We start from the raw sequence: 19,950 nt of genomic DNA, 5'->3' as shown, positions 1-19,950 counted from the left end.
TGAACGCAGAGTGCCCCTATTTGCAGTCTTACCACGAAAGCAGCAGACCCGATCTCAGATACTCGATATTAAGTTTCCATGAACTGGCTGGGTAGCTCCAAAAGATAACAAAAATACTCGGTCACAAGAACTTACAGAGTCAACCACATATAAGTTTGACCGATAGATACAGCTTATCCCCTTGCCATCCGCTCTTCCACCTTTCCATCCCTAAAACCCCTCAAGGGGATACTCCGTGCTCTCAATCTTTTCCGGATACCTCACTCCCCCCTGCCGCCTTACCTCATCCATCGTCTCCATAATCGCGATACTCTCTTCCCACCCCAGTCCCTCGCTCTCCTGCTTCCCATCTCTTAAACACCTTGCGCACTCATCTGCTTCCCAGAACATGCCGTGCCCGGGGATCTCATGAGTGATGGTCTCTTGTTTGAACTTTGCTGGAGAGCCCTGTGACGCGGAGGAGGCTGGGATTAGGGTGTATGTGGTGGGCCGGAAGGAGAAGCCCGTGACTTGGATCTCGCCGAGGGTGCCCTGAATACGGATGGGGGCGCCGGCGGTGCCATTGGAGTCGGGGTCGTGGGAGACCTGCTGATGTGAGTATCGCAATGTGTTTGAGGGGAGGTAAACCTACGCGGATGTTCGATGTGGCTATGCCGTGCGTGTTGGTAGCGGGGAATGTCAAGATGATTGATGTCATTTCATCGCACCCTGTCTTCTCATACTTCGTGATGGAAGACGCGACGATGGGAGCTTGGCGTTGACTCAGCGGTTGGAGGTGGTAGAGGAATTGGAATACCCAGGTCAGGCTATAAATGCCCACTGCCCGTCGACGCTGTTAGCAAACAGCAAAGGAGGGATGGATCTAGGGGTTAAGGAGGTTGATTCCTCACAGTCCAACAAAACACCTCCCGCCAAATCCATGTTCACCATCCGGTGTTCCGACCCAAACTCCTTCTCGACATCTTTCCTGTAGCTGAGATCTGCAAATACCCTCTTCACGTCCCCAATCGTACCCTCTTGGACTTTCGCCTGTAGTTCCCTCACGAGGGGGAAATATCTCGTCCACACCGCCTCCATGAGAAAAAGCCCTTTCTCTTTAGCAATCTGCACAAGTATCTTCGCTTGCGCCGCGTTCGTCGTGAATGCTTTCTCACACAAGACGTTCTTTCCGGCTTCAAGACATAGGCGCGCGTTCTGGTAGTGGTGCGAGTGCGGAGTCGCGATGTAGATGATGTCGATATCGGGGTCTATTACGAGCTCTTTGTAGGATCCGTAAGCCTTCGCAGTAGAGGAAACACCGCAGTCTTTAAGGAATTGCGCGGCACGGTCGGAGGATGTAGAGGAAGCAGCGGCGACGACGGAGTGGCGGATATCGGTTGCGTTGCGGGTTGCTGGGTCGATGAGGAGGTCTTTCGTGAAGGCTGTAGAGGTCAGAGCTAAGAAGTGTGAAGGGTATCACCTGTCTTACTTTGGGCTATCCCTCCCGTTGCTGCTTGATGTCAGTGAAGTTTCCGAGGTGTTCTAGTGGTGTGACATACCTAGAATCCCCCATCGTATAGTATAAGGATTTGAGGTCATATTTGCTATCGTTGGGACTCCTTAGACAGATAATGACTGCTCACACTGGATTACTTAAGCTATGAATCAATCTGCTTGCGGACCTAGGAAGGGATCTGAGATAGCGCGAGGTTCTATATTAAAAATCGATGGCCACCATGGATGGCGGGGGCGGATAAATGCCCCGCATAAGCAAGAACCCCGCTGATGATCATGTCGGCAGTGCAGGGAATGAATTCCTCCAATGTCGGTTGACGGGATGGTCTTAAGAATTGACTTGTTGTGAATTCGATTGAGGGTTTTCAGTTGAGAGGCATTGACTCAACATTCGTTTACTCGTTATCAAGGTGGAAGACTCTTATTGACGTTGAAGTGTGATAAAAGACAGCGCTTGAAGGACGGCGAGAGCAAGCGAGAACAAGATCTTTCCAAACGCATGTGTCAAATCCGTTGGTGTATATACAAACTCAAATAGTGCTAAGGGGTCTATATGTCCCAGAATGCAACCTACCCATCCTTATGCTAACCTTTTCCAATCGTACACCGTCGTATCAATGCCATTTCAGTGTCTCGACAGTCCCTAGATCTTAGGCTGGATCGGGGTTCTGCTGAGAATAGACTATTAGGAGGCTGCTACGCCTTCTTCAGGGCTATCTTTCTTCTAGCGGTGACTGTCATTCCGTACAGAGCATCCTTGAATGCAAAGAGAAAGGCTGCAGTGATGACACTCTGCGTCACCTTGGGGCCAATACCTGGGACGAAGTTAGATCGGAACCCCATATTCAAACATATAATGCTTACCTCCGTACAGGCCCGCCCAGCCCTCTTCCTTGATGATTCTCCGGAAGGTTGACATCATGTCCTCCTTCGGTCCATCTCTCCCTGCGACGTGCATCCTGCTCTTGACTGTGATGTACGGATAAGTGATGCTTGTCGCCATCAGCTTCCCTAAAGCGCCCAGGTAGAACGCATCAGTCGGCGTGACCCTCCTCCTCTTCTCTAATGTATTCTTAAGTTGCTCAAACACAGTGTATTGTAGGATTGGGTTGATGACCAGCACCAACGCAGGCATGACACCCGCGAAAAGTCGCGTTGGCCCCTCATCCCTGATGATTGATAGGAGAGTCCCAATTGTCGAGGGGGCTTTCGCAGGCTTTGCGCCAGGTAGAACCTGTTCGTTGGATTGGGATTTTCGCGCCGTCATGCGCGTGTTCACAACCCAGATGGGATTTGTGAACAGGACAGTTAAGCTGCCAGCGATGGCTCCCGCGAAAATGGATTCGACCGTGGTGAGCTTCCTCGAGGCGCGTCCGGCCTTTATAGCAGCCTTTTCAAAAAAGGCCCTGGTCCATTCGTACCCTACACTCCATTAGTATTGACCGTAGCTCCCAATTCTCTTCCACTGACAGTAATAGTATACGAAGTTGGTAACGCTGATGCCGAACAACGCTGACTCGAGGCCGGCGTATAAGCCGACTAGACCCTCTCTTTTGACGATGCGCCTGGCAGCATCGAGGGTTGACGATTGGGCGCGTTTTGATTCGACTTGCGCGCGTGTTGAGAGAGTGATAAGAGGGTAGCTGGAGAGATGTTCAGCAAAGGCTGGAGTTTGCGACTGAGGATCCGTACGTCAGGGCCATCGAGAGCAGGCCTCCACCGGCACCAGCCAGGGCATGGGCGACATTGTCACTCTGCTGGGCGGTAGCACTAGTACGCGCGGCTTGGGTAGACTCTGCAAGCTTCTCGGCGGCTGTTTTAGAGGCTTCCGACATGGTAGAGATGGTTGCTGTGTAACAATATTTGTGATGAGGCCGAAGGAGGGGTGTTCATGGAAGGGAACAAGGAGTGGCGCGTTAATCTAGAAAAAGAAAAGTCAAATGCCGTAGAAGCTTGAGGTCTTCAACAGGACGTGCGATAACAAGAAAGGAGCCGAAAGAAGGGGCGCAATATGAGGAATGTAGGATTAGCTTGTGATTCTCAACGTCACCGGACTGAGATGCGAGAAGCAGAATGCCTTGGACCGAGGTATATCGAAAAAGGTCACGTGAATTAGAGCAAATCGCCGGAAATCGTGACCCTGTCTCGTCAGTCTCCTTTGTTCTCGACTAATCAGCAAATGCGTCTTGGGGAGTCTCGCTTTTGGGATATACGCCGAATTGCGGAGACTGGTCCACAACCACATGTCAGTGCGAGGGGAAGTTGACTTTAAGAATCGTAGCACCTCTAGTGCCAATCAAGATGTCCGATACCCTCGTGCATGTATATTTGCCGATTTCTATAGTCACTCGGAGGCCGAAATGGTTTCCTAATATACTCTCTTTGCATCCCTGTTGCCTTGTTTCATTCTTCTCCCATTCTCCACACAGCGTCTACAATTCGTTGCCTTTCCTTGTCTCACGTTCCATCTGAATTGCATTCATGCGGCCCCGGAGTTGACGTACTTAGTTAGCTCCTGGTCGCCCCAGGCTCGGACGCCGTCCTTGACCACTTTCTTCACAGTCCACTGCACGAGATACCCTAGAGGTCCCTTCCAAGAGTCCCAAGACCTGTATTCGCACCAACCAGGCTGGTCAGGAAGCTCTACGACATGCTGAACACGTTCGACGAGCAAAAGTGAGCTTGAAACAGGCAGGATCGCTTTCCAGGCAAGTATGCGGGCCTGGTGGTCTACTATGAGTATCTCAATGGGGCTCTCCTCTGGTGTTTTGCCCGGTGTAGTGGTCTGTGACGCTATCTCAGCCACTTTGCTCTCAACCGACTTCAGATCGGTGCCAGATCAGCGGAACTCACAACGAGCTTCCCTACGGATCCCGCTTTCAAGGGATAGTCCTGAAACTCCACTCTCAAACTGCTACTCCACTCATGGTAGCTGGGAAAGTCGGCCACTTTACTCCAGACCTCGTCGGCCGGAACGTGGAATCTGGCGCTGTACCCGGCTGTTCCGACGGCCTCTTTCTGAGATATGTTGGGAGTAGGCAGCACTTCGGTTCGTTTATCGGGGGTCATCTGAATGATACCAGCAAGGAGTGCTCCAATGGCTACAAGAGCCGCGAGAAGGGTCCGCGAAGGCATTGTCAAGATAGAAAGGCCACAAAGACTCAATGAGGACAGTCATTGTAGCAAAATCGTCAAGTTTGGAATGCACTGGCAATTCTACGCCGTCGAAGCTTCTTCTGACGTGAACTTGCTTCTCGCCAACCAACCGTTTTTCCGCAAGAAGGCCGACGTCATGAGCTAGATAGGTTAGCAGGCCAACCAAACTGCCTTGGACTGCACGCTATCGTGGATACGAGTCGCCGCAGTAACTGTAGCCGGTCACGCCCGTCAGGTCTGCCCAATTACAACGCCGTGCTGTGATTGGTGGGTGTTTGCTCCGTGAATAGCTATCGTGACCTGGCATAGCTGAATTCCAGCTCACTCTAGGCGTGAAAAAAGCGGCACACTCATCAAGCATTCTGTCTCGTGTGTACACCTGTCTGCCACTGCTCGAAGTGCTTAACGAAGTTCCACATGGCCCAAAATCAAGAGCCTCTACGTCGTTCACAATTTCGAAAATGGGTTGAAGCACCACAAGCTGGCAGACACGCGCACACCTGCGGCAGCTCCAGGGTGCCACCGTTTTCAGGCCCCGCGTGCAACTATCGAAACACCACTACTGCCGGGTTCTCACAGTGTCCCGAGGTGTTGCGGAATGGTGGCTGGAAGTTGGAGGCGCTCGACGCGACGAAGCGCCAGCCTTATCCCATTGGCGGAGTGGAGTGCCGTCTGCCTTCTGTCCGTGATGCGTTGTGAGCGTGTGCAGGCGTGCAACCTCTCGGGGTTCGAGTGTGGCCGTAGCCCGGCGCCGTGGCGGCGCAAAGGGCTTTGGCCAGATTGTTGACTCTCGTGAGGCCTGATGGAAACTCTTCCTCGGGCATCACACCGACAGCCTTAAGCGACGGAGACGTCACGAGGGCCCGGGGCTGAAACGGCGTGGGCCAAGATTAGCCCCGTCGCCTGTGAGCTCGCGCTTTGCCCTGCAGGCTCGCGGGCTCCAAAAGGAGACGGCTGGGAGCAAATTGGCCCCGATATAGCCACGCGGATCGCCCTGTGCGTGCCGCCGTCCGCAAATTATCACCCTCACCACCACCGTGTCTATCACCAACGACGTCGACGCGACTCTCGCCACATCGCCGCCAGCGCTGCTCGCCGCCAGCCGCATAGTAATCGCCGAGCGATCTGCGAGCCAGAGATCCCATCGAGCGCGATCGGCCCTGGGACCCAAGGGCTGTCCTACGCGCAGCGCACCGTCGGCGCGACGTCGTACCGTAGGCGCAACATTCACTCCTCCACATCCGCCCGGCTGCCTCTGCTGAGGAGCCCCGCCGCGCGGACTGCCTGAATTCCAAGGTTCCATGGCGTGCTGACTGAGGCCCATTTGCTTCGCGTCATCCCCATGGCCCTGCAGGTCGACTTCTCCACGGCGGGAGCAGAGTCGGACACTCACCTCCATCTCGCGCCGCACGCCCACTACAACCACCAGGCAAGCAACGGCAGTCCGGCTTTTGCCCCGTTTCGACATCCCGTCCCGCCGTCAATCGACCCCGGCCTCGAGCAGAGCCAGAGCAGCGGCCGCAATGGCCATGCGCAGCTCGCTGCCCATCCCTCCGCGTCACCACATCTCCTTCAAGCAGACCATGCCTCCATCAACTCCTCACACATGGCGCACCAGTACTATGGAGACCTTGCGCAACGCTCCCAGACCCCCTCGACTCCCTCCAATGCCTCGCCGCGCTTCTCTGCTCTCTCGCCCGGCCAGCAAAAGCAGATAGTCCCTGGCTTTGTGCCCGACGACCGCAGCGCCCCGTCGCGGGACGTGACCGACGAAACGATTGACGATGCCTACGCCGCCTTCATCCTGTACTGTAATCCTAGTTTCCCTGCTTCGACGAATACATCGGAGCTCACAAAAGCGTTTCGAATACCACCCAAGAGCGATGGCAAGAGTTTCAGCACCTGGTCGCTGTTTGAGCTGATACGGAAGCTGGACTTGAAGGAGATCAAGACATGGACCCAGCTGGCCCTGGATCTAGGTGTCGAACCCCCCGATATGGACAAGGGACAAAGCACGCAAAAAGTACAGCAGTATTCTGTCCGGTTAAAGGTGAGATGAACTATTCCTATATGGTATTCAAGTCCCTTGGCTGTCAAGAGGTGCTTCATCGGGCTTTCGAGATTCCTCTTCCGGACATGATGGGCACCTAGCCACCGGCCACGCCGAAGGGTATAGCTACCTACTCAGGGCCTGGCACTGTTACATAGTGGCGGCGTAGGGGAAACCTCTGCCCTATAGCGCCTAGATGTCCCCAGGCACCATGCTAGTTAGCCTATGTTTTCGTCTTGCTTCTTTTCCCCTATCTGCCGGCGTGCAGGCTTACCACACCATGAAGAGATTTCACGCCCGTCTTTGGAAACTAGAGACAGTGCCTAAATTCTCATTCGCCGGCCGGAGCTCAATTATCACTATCTTGCAGCTATTTCTTAGTTGGGAACATGGGCCGAGACTCAGACCTACACGTCGCGAATCATCCTGCACGCTCGATTCTACTTTCTTACATCTCCTTTCTCTTGCCTATCAGTCTGCCCTCAGTCAGCAACATTATCATAACGTAACTTGACTGACACGCGTTAGCGATGGATGCGTGCTATGCACATAGACGCGTTCTTTGAATTCCTCCTCGGCAAGCAACATGTTTACTATTTGCAAATACCCCCACCACATAATCCATTTCCGCCAGACGGCCGTGATGCTGTCCCATTGGAAGAAGACTTAGCTATCCGTGCCCTGGACCCCAAGTTCCGACCCAAGCGCGGACGCCGGAAGACTGAGGACCCTGACGAAGACGTGGAAACTCCCGACCATGCCACACCACCTCGAAAAAGGCCTCAACTAGACACGTCTATCCCCTTTGGAAACCTCATTAGCCAACCACAGTCAGCGTATCCCGACAGCGCTCACCCTAATGATGACATGGATAGGTTTCTGAGCGCGCATGATCCTTGGACTGCAGCTTCAGCAATCACACCTGCCTCGGCCATGACTACTGCTTCTGCTCCAAGTAGACTCAACCCCCATTCAAGGGGGTTGACACCTTACACGGCTACGCCTATGTCGGCAGGTCAGCAAATTCGGTGGCGACTGAACACTCAAGATAACCCCTCGACTCCCCATCCTATGTCTGCCACAACACCGCAGGCAGCTCATCCTCCAGATTTCCCCTTTAACGAGCCTCAGTCGGCCACCACTCCATCAAGCGCAAAATCTAGGTCGCGGAGGAGACACGGCCCTGCTGTGTCTTCGGCGTGGCCAAGTAATAGTACTTCGGCAAGTGGAAAGCTTCGTGGACGTCCTCCAAGCAATCGTTCTGTGCGCGACGGGCCGTTTGTTACATTTCCTGCCAATCCCAACACAAAGGAAGCGCCGACCATCGACATGAATAGAAATACCAGCGGCTTGACACCAATCGTTGAGCGTGCTCACTCCGATCCACCTGAGCATCACTTCCGCTTTCCACCTGCTACCCCAGCTTCCGCAGTCTCCACACAGAGCATGCAGGAACAGTCAACCAATCCCCAGGGCCGGCCATCCCGACTCCAAGTCCAAGTTCCTCCACATATAGGCGGACCAGTGCGACTAGTGACTCCAACCTTGCTAGTCAATGGAGAACAAGACCCAACGCCCTCCACAGGCCTACCTCCATCCGCCTTGAGCACCACCTCGCGTCGCGGCTCCGACAACTTCTTCGACGACGACAACGAAGACGACATAGATCGGTCCATGTTCCCGCCCTCCAGCACCCAAGCGTCTCGCACATCCCAGGACATCCACCGCCAAGCGCAGCAACAACACGCATCGGCAGCTCAACCCACCCAAACCCACTCCGACTCCCCAATCGCCAACCTCACCCATGAAACCCTCAACCGCGCCCTCGCCGCCGACCTCCTCCGCGCCCCACTCACAGGCCGCCGCAAACGCCTCCGCGGCACAGAGGCCAGGCACCTCGCCAACGCCATCCTGCAGAACCTCTACGCCTCCCACACGCCGGCCTCCACGGCCCACTCCTCGAGACCCATGTCCGACAATGCGATCCGCTTCTCCATCGCCAGCAGCCTCGGGCTATGCGCGCAAGCCGGCCTCGGCGCCGGCGGCCCGCAAGGCGGCGTCAAAAACGTCGTCGTGCAGCGCTTCCGCGTCGGCGGCGACGGGTACGACTCGCCCGTCGACGAGGAAGACGAGGAGGAGAGCCCGAGCGGGGGCCGGATCAGGGAGACGTGGGACGTGTTCTTCCAGGTCAGTATCGGGGCGATGAGCGGCGAGTTCAGCATTAAGAGTCTCGAGATCGAGATTGCGGAGACGGGGGGAGAAGGGGGGCAGGCGAGTGGCGGGGCGGAGCCGATGGATATCGAGGGGCGGGAGGATTGGAAGACGAGGTTTGAGGAGGCGCAGAGGAGACTGGGCGAGGCGAGGGAGGAGGTGGGGCGGTTGCGGGATAAAGTGCTGGATGCGGTGTTGTGAATTTCATCATAAGTTTATTATTTCAGTTCATTTATATCTGTTGCTCGATTGGTGGGTAGGATGGGAGCAAGCAATTAATTTTGCATATTTCATCGCCATAGGCCACGGCAAGGCGTGTTTTTTTTTTTGGATTGGTATCTTTCTCTACAGCAAATACCTACGTGTTTTTATTTCTTGTACAAGCATTTGCGAGCGGGCGGGCAGGCAAAGGATGGGATTGGGCGAGTTTTCTTGAATTATACCCCCCGCTGAAACGGCCGGGCTTTGGGCCGATGGGTTTGATTGGGTTTTTTTTGTGTATATTCTGTAACTAGATATGATGGGCATGGGATAATGGGATATATAAAAGGGGGTTCACGGGATAAAGCATTCTCGGGAATCAAAAACGCTGCGCTGTATGGCGGCTGAGTTCTACACACATCCAATCCTCTCTCCCCGCCCCCCGGGGACGCGAATATAATCAATTGGGTGCGGTCATATTACCCGTGGCTACAAGACTAACAAGCCTCTTTCCTAAAACAGCCGAAACCTATGAGGTCAACACAAGCGCCGATCGCTGCCCGATTCGGGCGCGCCCACATATATACTCCCCGAAACCTCAACCCCCTCGGCGAACTGCCCATCTTAGCGGCTGGAGATCCCGATGCTGTGCGTCTACATTTTCCCCGCAATTTACAAGCTCGTGTTCGGGAACGCTTAGGGAGGGCAGTCGGTGAATGTCGGGGATCGCCGACTTCGGAGTCCGAGGAGGGGGAAGGGGGGGTGGCCTGCTATAAGGACGGCGTTGTGCGTGCGTGTATGACGACGCGTTTGGGCGATGGAGCATGCTTGATCCTGGGCACTGCCTCAATGAGGCCGGGGGGTTGGGCGTTGGGTGATCGTGAGTGGTGATCGCGTAATCGGGTTCCCGAGAAGCTCCTATGGAGTCGGTGTTGAGGTTGTAGAAGGGTGGTGGCCGCGAGATGGGTTGCCGGATTGGGAGGGTTTTGGGGCCTTTGGAGGGGGTCTAAGGAGGTGGGTCCGGCGGGTTTTATACAGATGGTGCTGCTGGAGCTTCGGGTTCGGCGAGTGTGGTGGCGGGCGGAGAGGGGGGAGAGGTGTCTTTCTCCCATGGCTTCTTGCGCCGCGGCTGGGAGGCGGAGGTGCCTTGGCCTTCGAGGACGGTGTTGGGGATCTCTTTTATGCCGGGGATGGGCTGGCCCGTTGTGATGAGGTCGACGATGTGGGCGAAGGAGGTGGGGTAGGGCGCTGCGGGCTCTGGGCCGGCTGAGGTTGTTGAGGGGGCGGTTGAGGCTTCTGAGACGACTGTTGCGGCTGTGGTGGGGGCAGCTGTGCCGGTTGTAGAGGTAGGATTGGTTGCACGGTAGGCTTTGTAGGTGTTGAAGTCGATGTTGGTGTTGTATTTTCTGGTGAGAGGTTAGCTAGGCGAGTATTAGTGTAATGAGGATAAGAGGTGCTCGCCTGGAGTAGTAGAAGCAACGAGCGCGTAGTTCCAGCTCTATGGATTGCTCAGGTGAGCTGTTGCTACCCAGTATAGCACTGAGACCAGCTTGGAATTCTTGATCATCGTCCCATGGATAGCTGTCCACAGAGGCGTAGACATCACTTGTGTTTCCAGGCGTTTTCAGCACGGCAGAAGAACTCATAATGAGCAACTTGAGAAAAAGAAGTCCATGAATGGGTGCAACAGTGTCTGTACGGAGGAGAAAGAACCGCTCGTTTTACGGCAGCTAGCGCGGCAACGTTAAGCCTTGATTACAACACCCCCAGCCCCGATATCCGAAATTATTTTTGCAAAATATTGAAGCGCGAAGTCAAGGCTATATCTTGATACTTTTTTGAAGATTATTGGTTTAGAATTGAAGGTGATTTAGGCCGTTGAGTGTTGTTGTGCACGAGCTCTAAAACGGGAGGTTCTGTCTCCTTCGCACAGAGTGTCTTACAGACCAGCACTAAAGATGTGCCTCGGGCCACGTCGAGGTGTTGAAGTTGAGCTGTGAGGGGGGCTGCACGTGATGGCTCAGAGGCTAAACTGCGGGCTCTTAGCGCCCCAGCCTTTCTCGACCTCCCACAAACTCGACAGCTCTGCTCTCCATCACCAACCACCGCGCCTCGCCGTCTCCGCCAACCCGCCTCCTCTTCTCTGTTCCCTCTTCTCATATGCTCCTCACTATCTCTCTAGTCATCAATCCAAACTCATTCCTTCACAATGTCCGAGTTCATCGGGTTAGTCGCACAAGCCTGACGTCTCCAACAGCTCCAGCTAATGATGCCATTGCAGATCGCGAATATCTCTCATCTCGAAGAGCGACATTAGGTCAGTACCATAAGCGCGTCTACTCTATGTGCGCTTACTCATCATCACTACAGATATGTCGGCACTCTTCACGAAATCAACTCGGAAAACTCAACCGTCGCCCTCGAGAATGTCACCTCGTTTGGCACGGAAGGCCGTCGCAATGGCGAAGATGAGATCTCCGCTTCTGAAAATGTCTACGAGTACATAGTCTTCCGTGGCAGCGATGTGAAGGATCTCCGGATCGATGGGCCGGCGAAGGAAACGAAACCCCCACCGCCTCCTACCATGCCCAATGATCCGGCCATCCTTGGAGTAGGTCTTCCTCATTCACTTTATCGAGCCCCATCTAGATGATTAAACATACCGGATGTAAATTCAGTATACCACCGAGAGCGCAAAACCATGTGGATATTTCCGTTGCCTTCCTTCTGATACTAGACCCAAAACTCTTCTCACTTTTGACATTTGCATTAGCTGAGCCCTGCTAATATCAATGTCAAATTTAGGCCGCCCGACCGCAACCCCCACAAGGCCCTCCTCAGGGCCCTCCTCAGAACCAGGCACCGCCTCCCCAACAACAGCAACAGCGACCGCCGCAGGGCTTTCCATCACCAGGCCAATTCCCTCCCGGCTACCCACCATATGGCCCTCCCTTCCACAATCAGCGCTTCGGCCCACCAGGTGGATTTCCTCCCGGTCCCGGTGGATTTCCCGGATATCCAGGCATGCCAGGCGGTCCGGGTGGCCCAGGTGGCTATGGAGGTGGTCCACCACCATGGTATGGTCCTCCAGGTCAAGGCTTCCCACATCAACCGCCGGGTTCCGGACCGTTCTCTCCACAACCGCCCATGCCGATTGGCCCTCCAGGCCAACACAGTCAGCAACAGCAACAACAACAACAACAACAACAACAACAACCACAAGGTCCCAAAGGCGCACAGGCTGCTCCAATCGGGCCTTCGGTGAGCAAGGAGGAGAAGCCGAACATCCAGACGAAGGTCGCTGAGGCAGATGGTACCACAAAACCAGCGGAACCAAAATCACTAGCAAAGCCTGTCGCTCAGGCTACTCCGCCAGCGCCGGTAGCTGCACCAAAGAAGGCTCCAACACCACCTGTTGAATCGAAACCAGACGTTACTGCAGCACTGGCACCCGCTCAAACACTGGCTCCTCCCGCTCAACCTACTCCTACTGCCAAGGCTGCTCCCAGCGGACCCAAGTCTGGCCGCATTGTTCCAGCAGTACCAATCCCCAGCCCTCGTGTAGCAAAGGCAGCTGCTCACGCTACTCCCGCAACGCAAGCTACCACGGCTCAACCCAGCCAGGCAGCTACAAATGCTACGTTGCAGTATCAGAATGCCACGCAGGCCGCTACTGCTGCCGTTGCGGCCGCAATGGCAAAACTAGGTCCAGCTCCAGGCCAGAAGGGACAACCGGCTGCTGGCAGGCCGCAGGGCGATAGTGCTATGGACAACCTCACAAAGCAGGTCAATGCAATGCGCACGGACGAGAGCATTCGACATGGCCGACAACAAGGCACCAGCGGATATGCAGCTGGCAATCGTGGCGCACGAGCCCCTCGAGGCGGAAGAGGTGGTCACCCACATCAAGCGACTAAGATCGAGATCCCGACTACCGACTATGACTTCGCTTCTGCAAACGCAAAGTTCAACAAGCAGGATCTCGTCAAAGAAGCCATCGCCTCGGGCTCTCCCATTGGTGGTGAGGTCGCATCTCCTCCGCCTGCTGCTGAAGCAGCCACAAATGGCCACTCTGCAACCAACGGCACTGCTGAAAAAGCCGCGGAAGTTGTTATCCCAGCCTCGACATACGATAAAGGCAGCTCCTTCTTCGACAACATCTCTAGTGAACTGAAGGATAGAGAAGAAGCGATGGGACGAAGACTCGGCGGGCAAGAGTTCAGGACCGAAGAGCGCAAGAGGAATCTCGAGACTTTCGGGCAGGGCAGCGTCGACAACTACCGCGGCGGCTACAGGGGTCGCGGCCGTGGACGAGGATTCGGCCGTGGACGAGGTGGCTTCAGGGGACGTGGCGGAACCGGCGTGCCCAGAGGCAGGGGCCAGGGCGTCGACGAGGCGTGAACGTGCTAAGCTCGGTTTCTTATAGTCATCGGCACGAGGATTTGATAATGCGAAACGGAGTCTACAAATGCAAGCGTGATTTACGGCCGGGACTTGCTTTCAGGGGAAATCTTTCTGTCGAGCGAAGCCAAGCGTTTTGCTATACAGATGGGATCAGATGACGGATGGGTCTCATGCCGTCTTTTCTTTCTTTTCGGTCACCTCGTCGAGTGAGGGGAGTTTTTCTCGGAGCGATGCCCTTTTTCTTTTCCTTACTTTGCTCTCTCTCTCTCTCTCTCTCTCTCTCTCTATGGAGTGATTACCGAAACTGGGCCGGATTGGGAATTTGTTCTCTTCCCTGGGGTTTTTACCTCTTTTTTTTAAAAAAAAACTGGCTTTTTACAAAAGAAAACCCATCGGATGGGCTCTTTTCCTGGCTTTGTTTGGCGGCTTTGGGGGGGATTTGTATTTGTATTGTGTGAATGGATAAGGGGAGGTATGGAGAGGATTCGCTCCTTGGCATGGATGGGTATGAGGTCGATTGGAGGGGAAGGGATGGTGGGACCGGGACTAGGATATGTATTCTACGATGATTCGGAAAATCGAAAAATGGATGTGATGTGGGGATTGTAGATGTGTTGAGAGCTGGGTGAGGTGAAGATGTGAAATTTATTTCCGTGGGTGCTTCAATGCACTTTTCAGAGTCTGGATGAGGCTGGAAAGTCGGCATGTTCAATAATTTATAGGGACGGTAGTGTCTGTAGGTGCCTGCTTTCGTTCTTCTCCGTATATTTCAAAGAAAGCAAGAAGACAGCAGAGTGCAGTATGCAGGGACAAATGAAGGATCCTACTTAAGGCTTTTCATCATTCCTGGCCTTTAATAATACACCAACGCCCCCGGATTATCCCGATGCAAAACCCCGTAGAAAGTCGATCCTCGTCGATCCACTCAATACCCGCTGGACCTACCTTTTCTTGGGCTCGCACAACCTCATGGGTCGTAGGGAACCATGTACTCGAGGATGGTCGACTGGGGCGCATGAGTTTTCCATTCATCCCCTCGCAACCCCTTCGCCGCGCTCGGCCTACCGTCGGTACGGGCGATGAAGTGCTGGCACGTCTCCCAATTCGGATAGTCCGGCCAGAGTCCCAAACCACCCCATGCTCGCATAGGTAGTGCGTCGGCTCCAGAGTAGATAGTAAGATATCCCTTGGCAGTCGGCTAGATTGCGAAAACAGTGGCAGGCCTTCCCATGATGGCGAGATGTTGTAAGGCGGTCTCGGCGACGTTGTGCAGTCCGAGACAACATTCTTTCTGCATCAAATCGGAGAAGGACAGTGGCGCATCTGTTGTGTCGTCTTGAGCAACGTAGTCGGACGAGCTAGGATCGTTTGGGCCGGGGATACAGCGACAGTCGGAATCCGGAATGATGAAGTGGCGTGCTGGCCATTTATCAATGTCAAGCAAAGTGGAAGTAGAGCGGACAGTGTGCAAGTTTGGCAGCTGTGCGATGAACCCGTAGAATAGATTAGTGCTGCACCAGAACTCATTCTCCAAAATTCTGGTAGTGCTGGGAACTTACAAGCGCCAGCATTGCAGAATAGTCAGACGGGGATAATGTAGATCCGAAGTTATCAGTGTCATAGCAGTCATGTCCAAGACGGCAACGTTGATTTTCCCAATCTTCATAGACCTCTTCATAGTCTACCTCCTCTTCTTATAGCCGTCATTCTCAGCGCGATTAATAACATCCTCCTGTGCCTCATCTTCGCACGCATATTCGGTTTCCTTTTCATGATATTTCAGAACTTTCAATGGTGGAAGCGGGATTGCGAGCTGCTGAAGTCTGGTGCAAGAGAAACAAAGAGACTGACACTCGTCTAGTTCGTAGTATCGAGGCTGATTATTGTTATCCAGTTGACCAACTAGCAGGACGGTAAGGGTAGTAGAATGATGGATGATCGCTTCCATTGCCGGGAGTCGGGAATTGCGGTTGTCAATGTTGAGGAAAAGCTCCTCCAATCCTTCGAACGACTGCAGAAAGGCTTTGAGCTGGAGATCTCCCCTGGAGGAGAATTCCTCGCAGTATTCGAACCGCTTCAACGCTGGAGTGCGTTGAGGAGCAGTATCTGCAAGCTTGCCAAATAGTGCGCCAGCACTGCCACAGGCTATTAAGTGAAGCGATGTCAAATGTAGGAAGTTCAGGTAGGAGGATCCAGAGAAACTAAGATCGAAGTTGAATCGAGATAGGGTCAATTTGAGCCGGCGGCTGTCCAGATCATGCTTTTCCAGCGGTACCCCGTCGAAGATGTATCTCAACTTGGCTAATTCATGTCCACACATGTGAGATTGGGGAATCTCAATGTGGAGGCCGCATAGCTTTGAAGAATCCGTGATAAGATTACGGAAAGATCTCAGATACCGGTCTTCGGAGTGGTATCCAAGTATGTCCAGCGAAATTAGTTCTGGGAGTGGCGGTAACTGAAGCTTACATTCTGCGTAACAGTTCCACCTGCTTCGAGTTTCGATGAGCAGATATCGGAGAGATCCTGCTTGAGCAGCGAAGAACATGCCCGCGCCGGAATAGCATAGAATTCCGTTTATGCCGGTGATCGAGCAACGAGTGAGCAGGTTTGCAGGTAGTGCGTTGCCTAGTCGGGCAAACTGATCGATGGAACGCTTGTGAAAAGGGCCGTCCCCTCCAAAGCTATCAACTAGAATGTGATAGATTTCGAGCTTCCTAATCTCTTTCAGCCCTGGATGGTTTTGTTGTAAGTCTTGACGGTATGCCAAAGCACGACATTCGCAACAGTCCCGACTTTCTTGCTAACGAGGCACAAGTTCTTGAGATCCTTCTTGTCATCACGCTAGCTCTAGTCAGCATCCATGCACGAGTGCCGAATCGTATGTAGGTGTCTACTCACTAGATAGCCAAAGGCCATCGTCTTCAGCTCGACCGGGAGTCCTTCGAGAGTCGGAGGTAGGTCACCGTTATTGACAGAATCTTGCGGGCGCGCGTCGGAGGGCGCCATCGTAGGTGATGAAATGGATGGGTTATGCGAGTTGGTGTGGATGGAAACAGATCAAAGGCGTCAACAAACGCCGGCAAGAAGTGATTCGGATCTGGAGCACGCTCGGAAAGGAAATAGTATCTGCCGAGCTACAGTATACAGATTTCACTTCGATGGGCACCTTGGAACATTTGGTGAAGCACTCACAGCTCAATTGCGACATCTGACCTTGATCTCGAGATCTTGCAGTAGGTTTTGTGTCTACAGACTTTCAACAAGCAAGGTGCCGTACTGGCAACTGAGAAAAGACCAAACTATTTAGAATCTTCCAAGAATCGAAAATGGCATAGCAAATGGAGTCCGCGCGGTTTAGGTTATGGGCAATTCTAGCTACCCCGACCGAGCTCCCATCAGCCCACGAGTTCTCAGTGAATTGAACGCCCGGGGATGATGTCCTTCAGCTCAGGCGGAAGCCCGATGAACGTCGACAGTGCCGTCGCGGTCGCTGCGATCACCGCGGTGGAAAGGGCGGAGGATGGGTTGGAGGGTTGGAGATGAAGTGACGTTGAAGTAAACTCCATGCTTAGCATCAAGCGAGGAAGGCGCCATTCGAGGTGGCCCAGCGATTTTACCGACCGTTCAAACGATGACCCTCCACTTTGTGCAGACTTCTACAAGGGCGTTGTGGCACCTCAGACAGCGGCAAGGGGAAGTGCTTAGGTACAAGACGAGGCCTGAGGTATTCTATCTATCCACAGTCTGCTCAAAGGTGAACCCTTTTGAATACCTACATAGCAAGATTGTGCCGGAATACCACGCCCCAGAGACAGAGCTTTCTTAACTCGGACACAGCTCCTCTGAATACCGGGTCCAGTGATCATCATCATGAAGTGGCAAGGTAAGCTAGACGCAACCATCTCTGGGGCGTAGTATTCTGGCCAATCTATTAGGCTGGCAGTATTAGGTGTATGTATTCAGAGAGGCCCGCTCTCCTCACAACCTTCGTCCTACGACCTCATCCATTTCAACGCGACCGCCCTGCTTCATCGCCAGAGCTTCTCGAAGTGCATGCCTCTCGTCTCTCTAGCCATGACATCGCCATGTCGAGTCTCGGAGCGAGCCCGAGACTTCCAGCATGCGCAGAAGCCATCGACGTCGCCATGATGGCACCCACAAGCCACGAAACTCAACTCGGCATTACCGCCCACCTTCAGTCGAGTCAACGTGACAGCCCGTCATACGGCACACCCGCAGCGTGACACGGGCTCCTGGAATGCGGAGATGGTGCGTATGGTCTTGTGGCAGACATGTTGGAAGCCGGGGAAAAGTTTCGAGACGAGGTCGCACGGCATATCCGGCTGAGACGTGGTAAGACGGGTGATTTCGGGTGGCTAGGTGCGTTTGACGACGGATGGATGCGATTGTCTGTGGCTTGGCGAGGAGCTGGTTTGAGGTGGGTTCAGATGGATAGGTGTTTGACGGGAGTGTTTGGTAGGGACGTGGGTGGGTCGTGTGATTGGGGGAGGTGGGAGGGCTGTCGGCGGCTACAGGAGATGGCACCCGCAGGGCAGGCGTACGGTCGTGATTCGGTTAGCGACAGGACCCGGCGACTCGTCTTGAGGTTGAGAAATGATCTGATCTTATAAGACTGTTTTGTGCCAAAGGATGACGCCGCTTGAGTGTCTGGCGAAAAAACTGCGGAACGCTCGTGACTCATCGATCGGCTCGCAGAATTCGTCAGCTATGCGCGACGACATGCTACGGGTGTCTTTCTAAGATGTTTTGTATTTCTGATTAAGAAATCTTTGATATCTTGGCAGGATCTAAAGTTGATGCGATCTTGGGACGATGGAGAAGTCTGGAATCTTTCTGTACCTACCGATAGGGCTACGCCTATTTTCGTAACAACCCTACTAGACCTTAAATCGACAATAGGAACCGAAGGGGAACCTGATGTAGGCGTCCCCTGCAGAAGTAGACGCACCGACGCATCGCACACATTGCATGGACGGCTGAGGATGACAGCAGGACATGCCGCTAGACACGGAGAGTGCTGCGAATCGCGAACCGCCATGACTTCTGCATGCAGCTTGAATCAGACCGAGTAGAGCGAAGAAGTGGGGAGCCGCAATCAGTTTCACTGCGCAGCCTTCTTGGTGCAGGGCAACGTGGCCCGGATGGATGGCCTTGTTTGCTTTGCGGAGTGAGACATGCAGACGGCGCTGCGCGGACGGGCATGACAAGTTTCAGCGAAGAAAACTCCTCACAAAATATCGCCACGTCAAATCGAGAGGATGATGTTTGACTCTGAAGTACGCGGGCGATGAGGGTGTCGAGTTTCACTAAGGACGCAGCCCGTGGGACGGCGGAGCGATGGATCGACTGAGCATTCTGAGAATGGCCGATTCGAGACTTGGAGATGTCTGTTCGTTTCAGTTATTTTACAGTGAAATGTTGTTGGGCGCTTAATAACAAGGTCTTTGTTGACGGCGTGTGCATGCAGGCACAGGATGCCGCGCAACTCGAGGGACAGCACAGCGAATGAGGGCTGTGACAGACACGGAAACGAAACAGGGCTCGTGTTTGATGCAAACAGCAGTGATACCTGTGGGCGTGCTTCCGCGAAACAGCGTTCCGACGAAGCATCTGGCGGACATGAGAGAACAGGGACGCCGGTGGGTTGTCGCGGTCTGAGGCTCGCCGCAACACAGAGTCAGCAGAACGAGCCGCGATGATTCAGGCACGCGGTCCAGACTGTCGGTCGCGAGATTGAGGGCTGCGAGGATTGCGGGGAGCGGTGATGAGCATGTGGGCGCGCAGGGAGGCGCGCGACTTCATCGCAGCGTGCCCAGATGCTGCAAATCGACGGCGAGGATTGGGCCCAGGCTGCCTCGGCGTGCTCGGGTCGTGTGCCTGGCGGTGTGCTTCCGAGATGAGCTTGTCCCCCTGACCAGTGCTGGTCGGCATGCCGGTTGTCGATCTTGTTTGCGCCCAATCAGCAGCCGAGCCAACGCAGCTTTGCGGCATAGCGCCGCCGCTCACTCAGCGCGACTGGCCTTAATCTCATGGTCAAACCGCCGCCGGAAATTTTCTTTTACAATACGAGGCGCGCAAGAGCGGTCCTGTGGGGTGCAAGGACGACGTCCCTGCCTCCGAGGGATGTGACGACGGTGACAGCACAACAGCGAATTGTGCCTCTCCGGGAACAAAAGGCTGTCTTGCGTGCTGCGGGAGCCGCTGCCAGCTGGTGAACAACTCCAGCCGGCGCAGAGGGTGGAGGGCGCCTCCGTGGCGCCATAATACCTTGGGTGCTTGGTAGGTAAATAACAGGGGTGCTTACAGGTACCAGGTGTGTCGTCATGCCGGCGCGCGCTGATTTCGTTCTGAAACGCGGGCTGGAGTTGCCATGAATCCCATTTCACCTTGGGACTGCGCTAGCGTGCTCA

General features: G+C 54.3%; 6 protein-coding genes across 6 annotated transcripts; 2 read left to right on the top strand and 4 right to left on the bottom strand.

Moving 5' to 3' along the window:
• Nucleotides 1–210: 210 nt before the first annotated feature.
• Nucleotides 211–1,596, bottom strand: BDZ99DRAFT_508041 (NAD(P)-binding protein; the record flags this gene model as incomplete). The annotated part of the gene is made up of 5 exons (XM_033724292.1): nucleotides 1,539–1,596; nucleotides 1,469–1,489; nucleotides 891–1,421; nucleotides 632–819; nucleotides 211–588 (listed from the first exon to the last, which is right to left on the bottom strand). Exons 1-5 carry the CDS (start codon nucleotides 1,576–1,578, stop codon nucleotides 211–213), a joined length of 1,158 nt encoding a protein of 385 aa, XP_033578690.1. The 5' UTR covers nucleotides 1,579–1,596.
• A 158-nt stretch (nucleotides 1,597–1,754) lies between these two features.
• BDZ99DRAFT_440637 (mitochondrial carrier) lies at nucleotides 1,755–3,540 on the bottom strand. Its single transcript, XM_033717726.1, has 4 exons — nucleotides 3,187–3,540; nucleotides 2,965–3,137; nucleotides 2,359–2,916; nucleotides 1,755–2,309 (listed from the first exon to the last, which is right to left on the bottom strand). The coding sequence occupies exons 1-4, from the start codon at nucleotides 3,327–3,329 to the stop codon at nucleotides 2,191–2,193; spliced, it is 993 nt and encodes a 330-aa protein (XP_033578689.1). The 5' UTR covers nucleotides 3,330–3,540; the 3' UTR covers nucleotides 1,755–2,190.
• Nucleotides 3,541–3,773: 233 nt separating this feature from the next.
• On the bottom strand, nucleotides 3,774–4,723 carry BDZ99DRAFT_461725 (uncharacterized protein). The gene is made up of 2 exons (XM_033719685.1): nucleotides 4,348–4,723; nucleotides 3,774–4,279 (listed from the first exon to the last, which is right to left on the bottom strand). The coding sequence occupies exons 1-2, from the start codon at nucleotides 4,627–4,629 to the stop codon at nucleotides 3,974–3,976; spliced, it is 588 nt and encodes a 195-aa protein (XP_033578688.1). The 5' UTR covers nucleotides 4,630–4,723; the 3' UTR covers nucleotides 3,774–3,973.
• A 1,269-nt stretch (nucleotides 4,724–5,992) lies between these two features.
• On the top strand, nucleotides 5,993–9,589 carry BDZ99DRAFT_560084 (uncharacterized protein; the record flags this gene model as incomplete). Its single annotated transcript, XM_033727276.1, has 2 exons — nucleotides 5,993–6,700; nucleotides 7,229–9,589. The coding sequence occupies 2 exons, from the start codon at nucleotides 5,993–5,995 to the stop codon at nucleotides 9,110–9,112; spliced, it is 2,592 nt and encodes an 863-aa protein (XP_033578687.1). The 3' UTR covers nucleotides 9,113–9,589.
• Nucleotides 9,590–10,072: 483 nt separating this feature from the next.
• On the bottom strand, nucleotides 10,073–10,857 carry BDZ99DRAFT_279854 (uncharacterized protein). Its single transcript, XM_033713984.1, has 2 exons — nucleotides 10,574–10,857; nucleotides 10,073–10,518 (listed from the first exon to the last, which is right to left on the bottom strand). The coding sequence occupies exons 1-2, from the start codon at nucleotides 10,756–10,758 to the stop codon at nucleotides 10,143–10,145; spliced, it is 561 nt and encodes a 186-aa protein (XP_033578686.1). The 5' UTR covers nucleotides 10,759–10,857; the 3' UTR covers nucleotides 10,073–10,142.
• Nucleotides 10,858–11,321: 464 nt separating this feature from the next.
• On the top strand, nucleotides 11,322–13,513 carry BDZ99DRAFT_475239 (uncharacterized protein; the record flags this gene model as incomplete). The annotated part of the gene is made up of 4 exons (XM_033721971.1): nucleotides 11,322–11,338; nucleotides 11,394–11,429; nucleotides 11,483–11,723; nucleotides 11,918–13,513. The coding sequence occupies 4 exons, from the start codon at nucleotides 11,322–11,324 to the stop codon at nucleotides 13,511–13,513; spliced, it is 1,890 nt and encodes a 629-aa protein (XP_033578685.1).
• Nucleotides 13,514–19,950: the final 6,437 nt, after the last annotated feature.

This window comes from Mytilinidion resinicola (genome assembly GCF_010093595.1).
Source record: "Mytilinidion resinicola strain CBS 304.34 unplaced genomic scaffold BDZ99scaffold_7, whole genome shotgun sequence".
In the NCBI taxonomy this organism is placed as follows: domain Eukaryota; kingdom Fungi; phylum Ascomycota; class Dothideomycetes; order Mytilinidiales; family Mytilinidiaceae; genus Mytilinidion; species Mytilinidion resinicola.
This window is presented reverse-complemented; position numbering and strand designations above follow the sequence as displayed.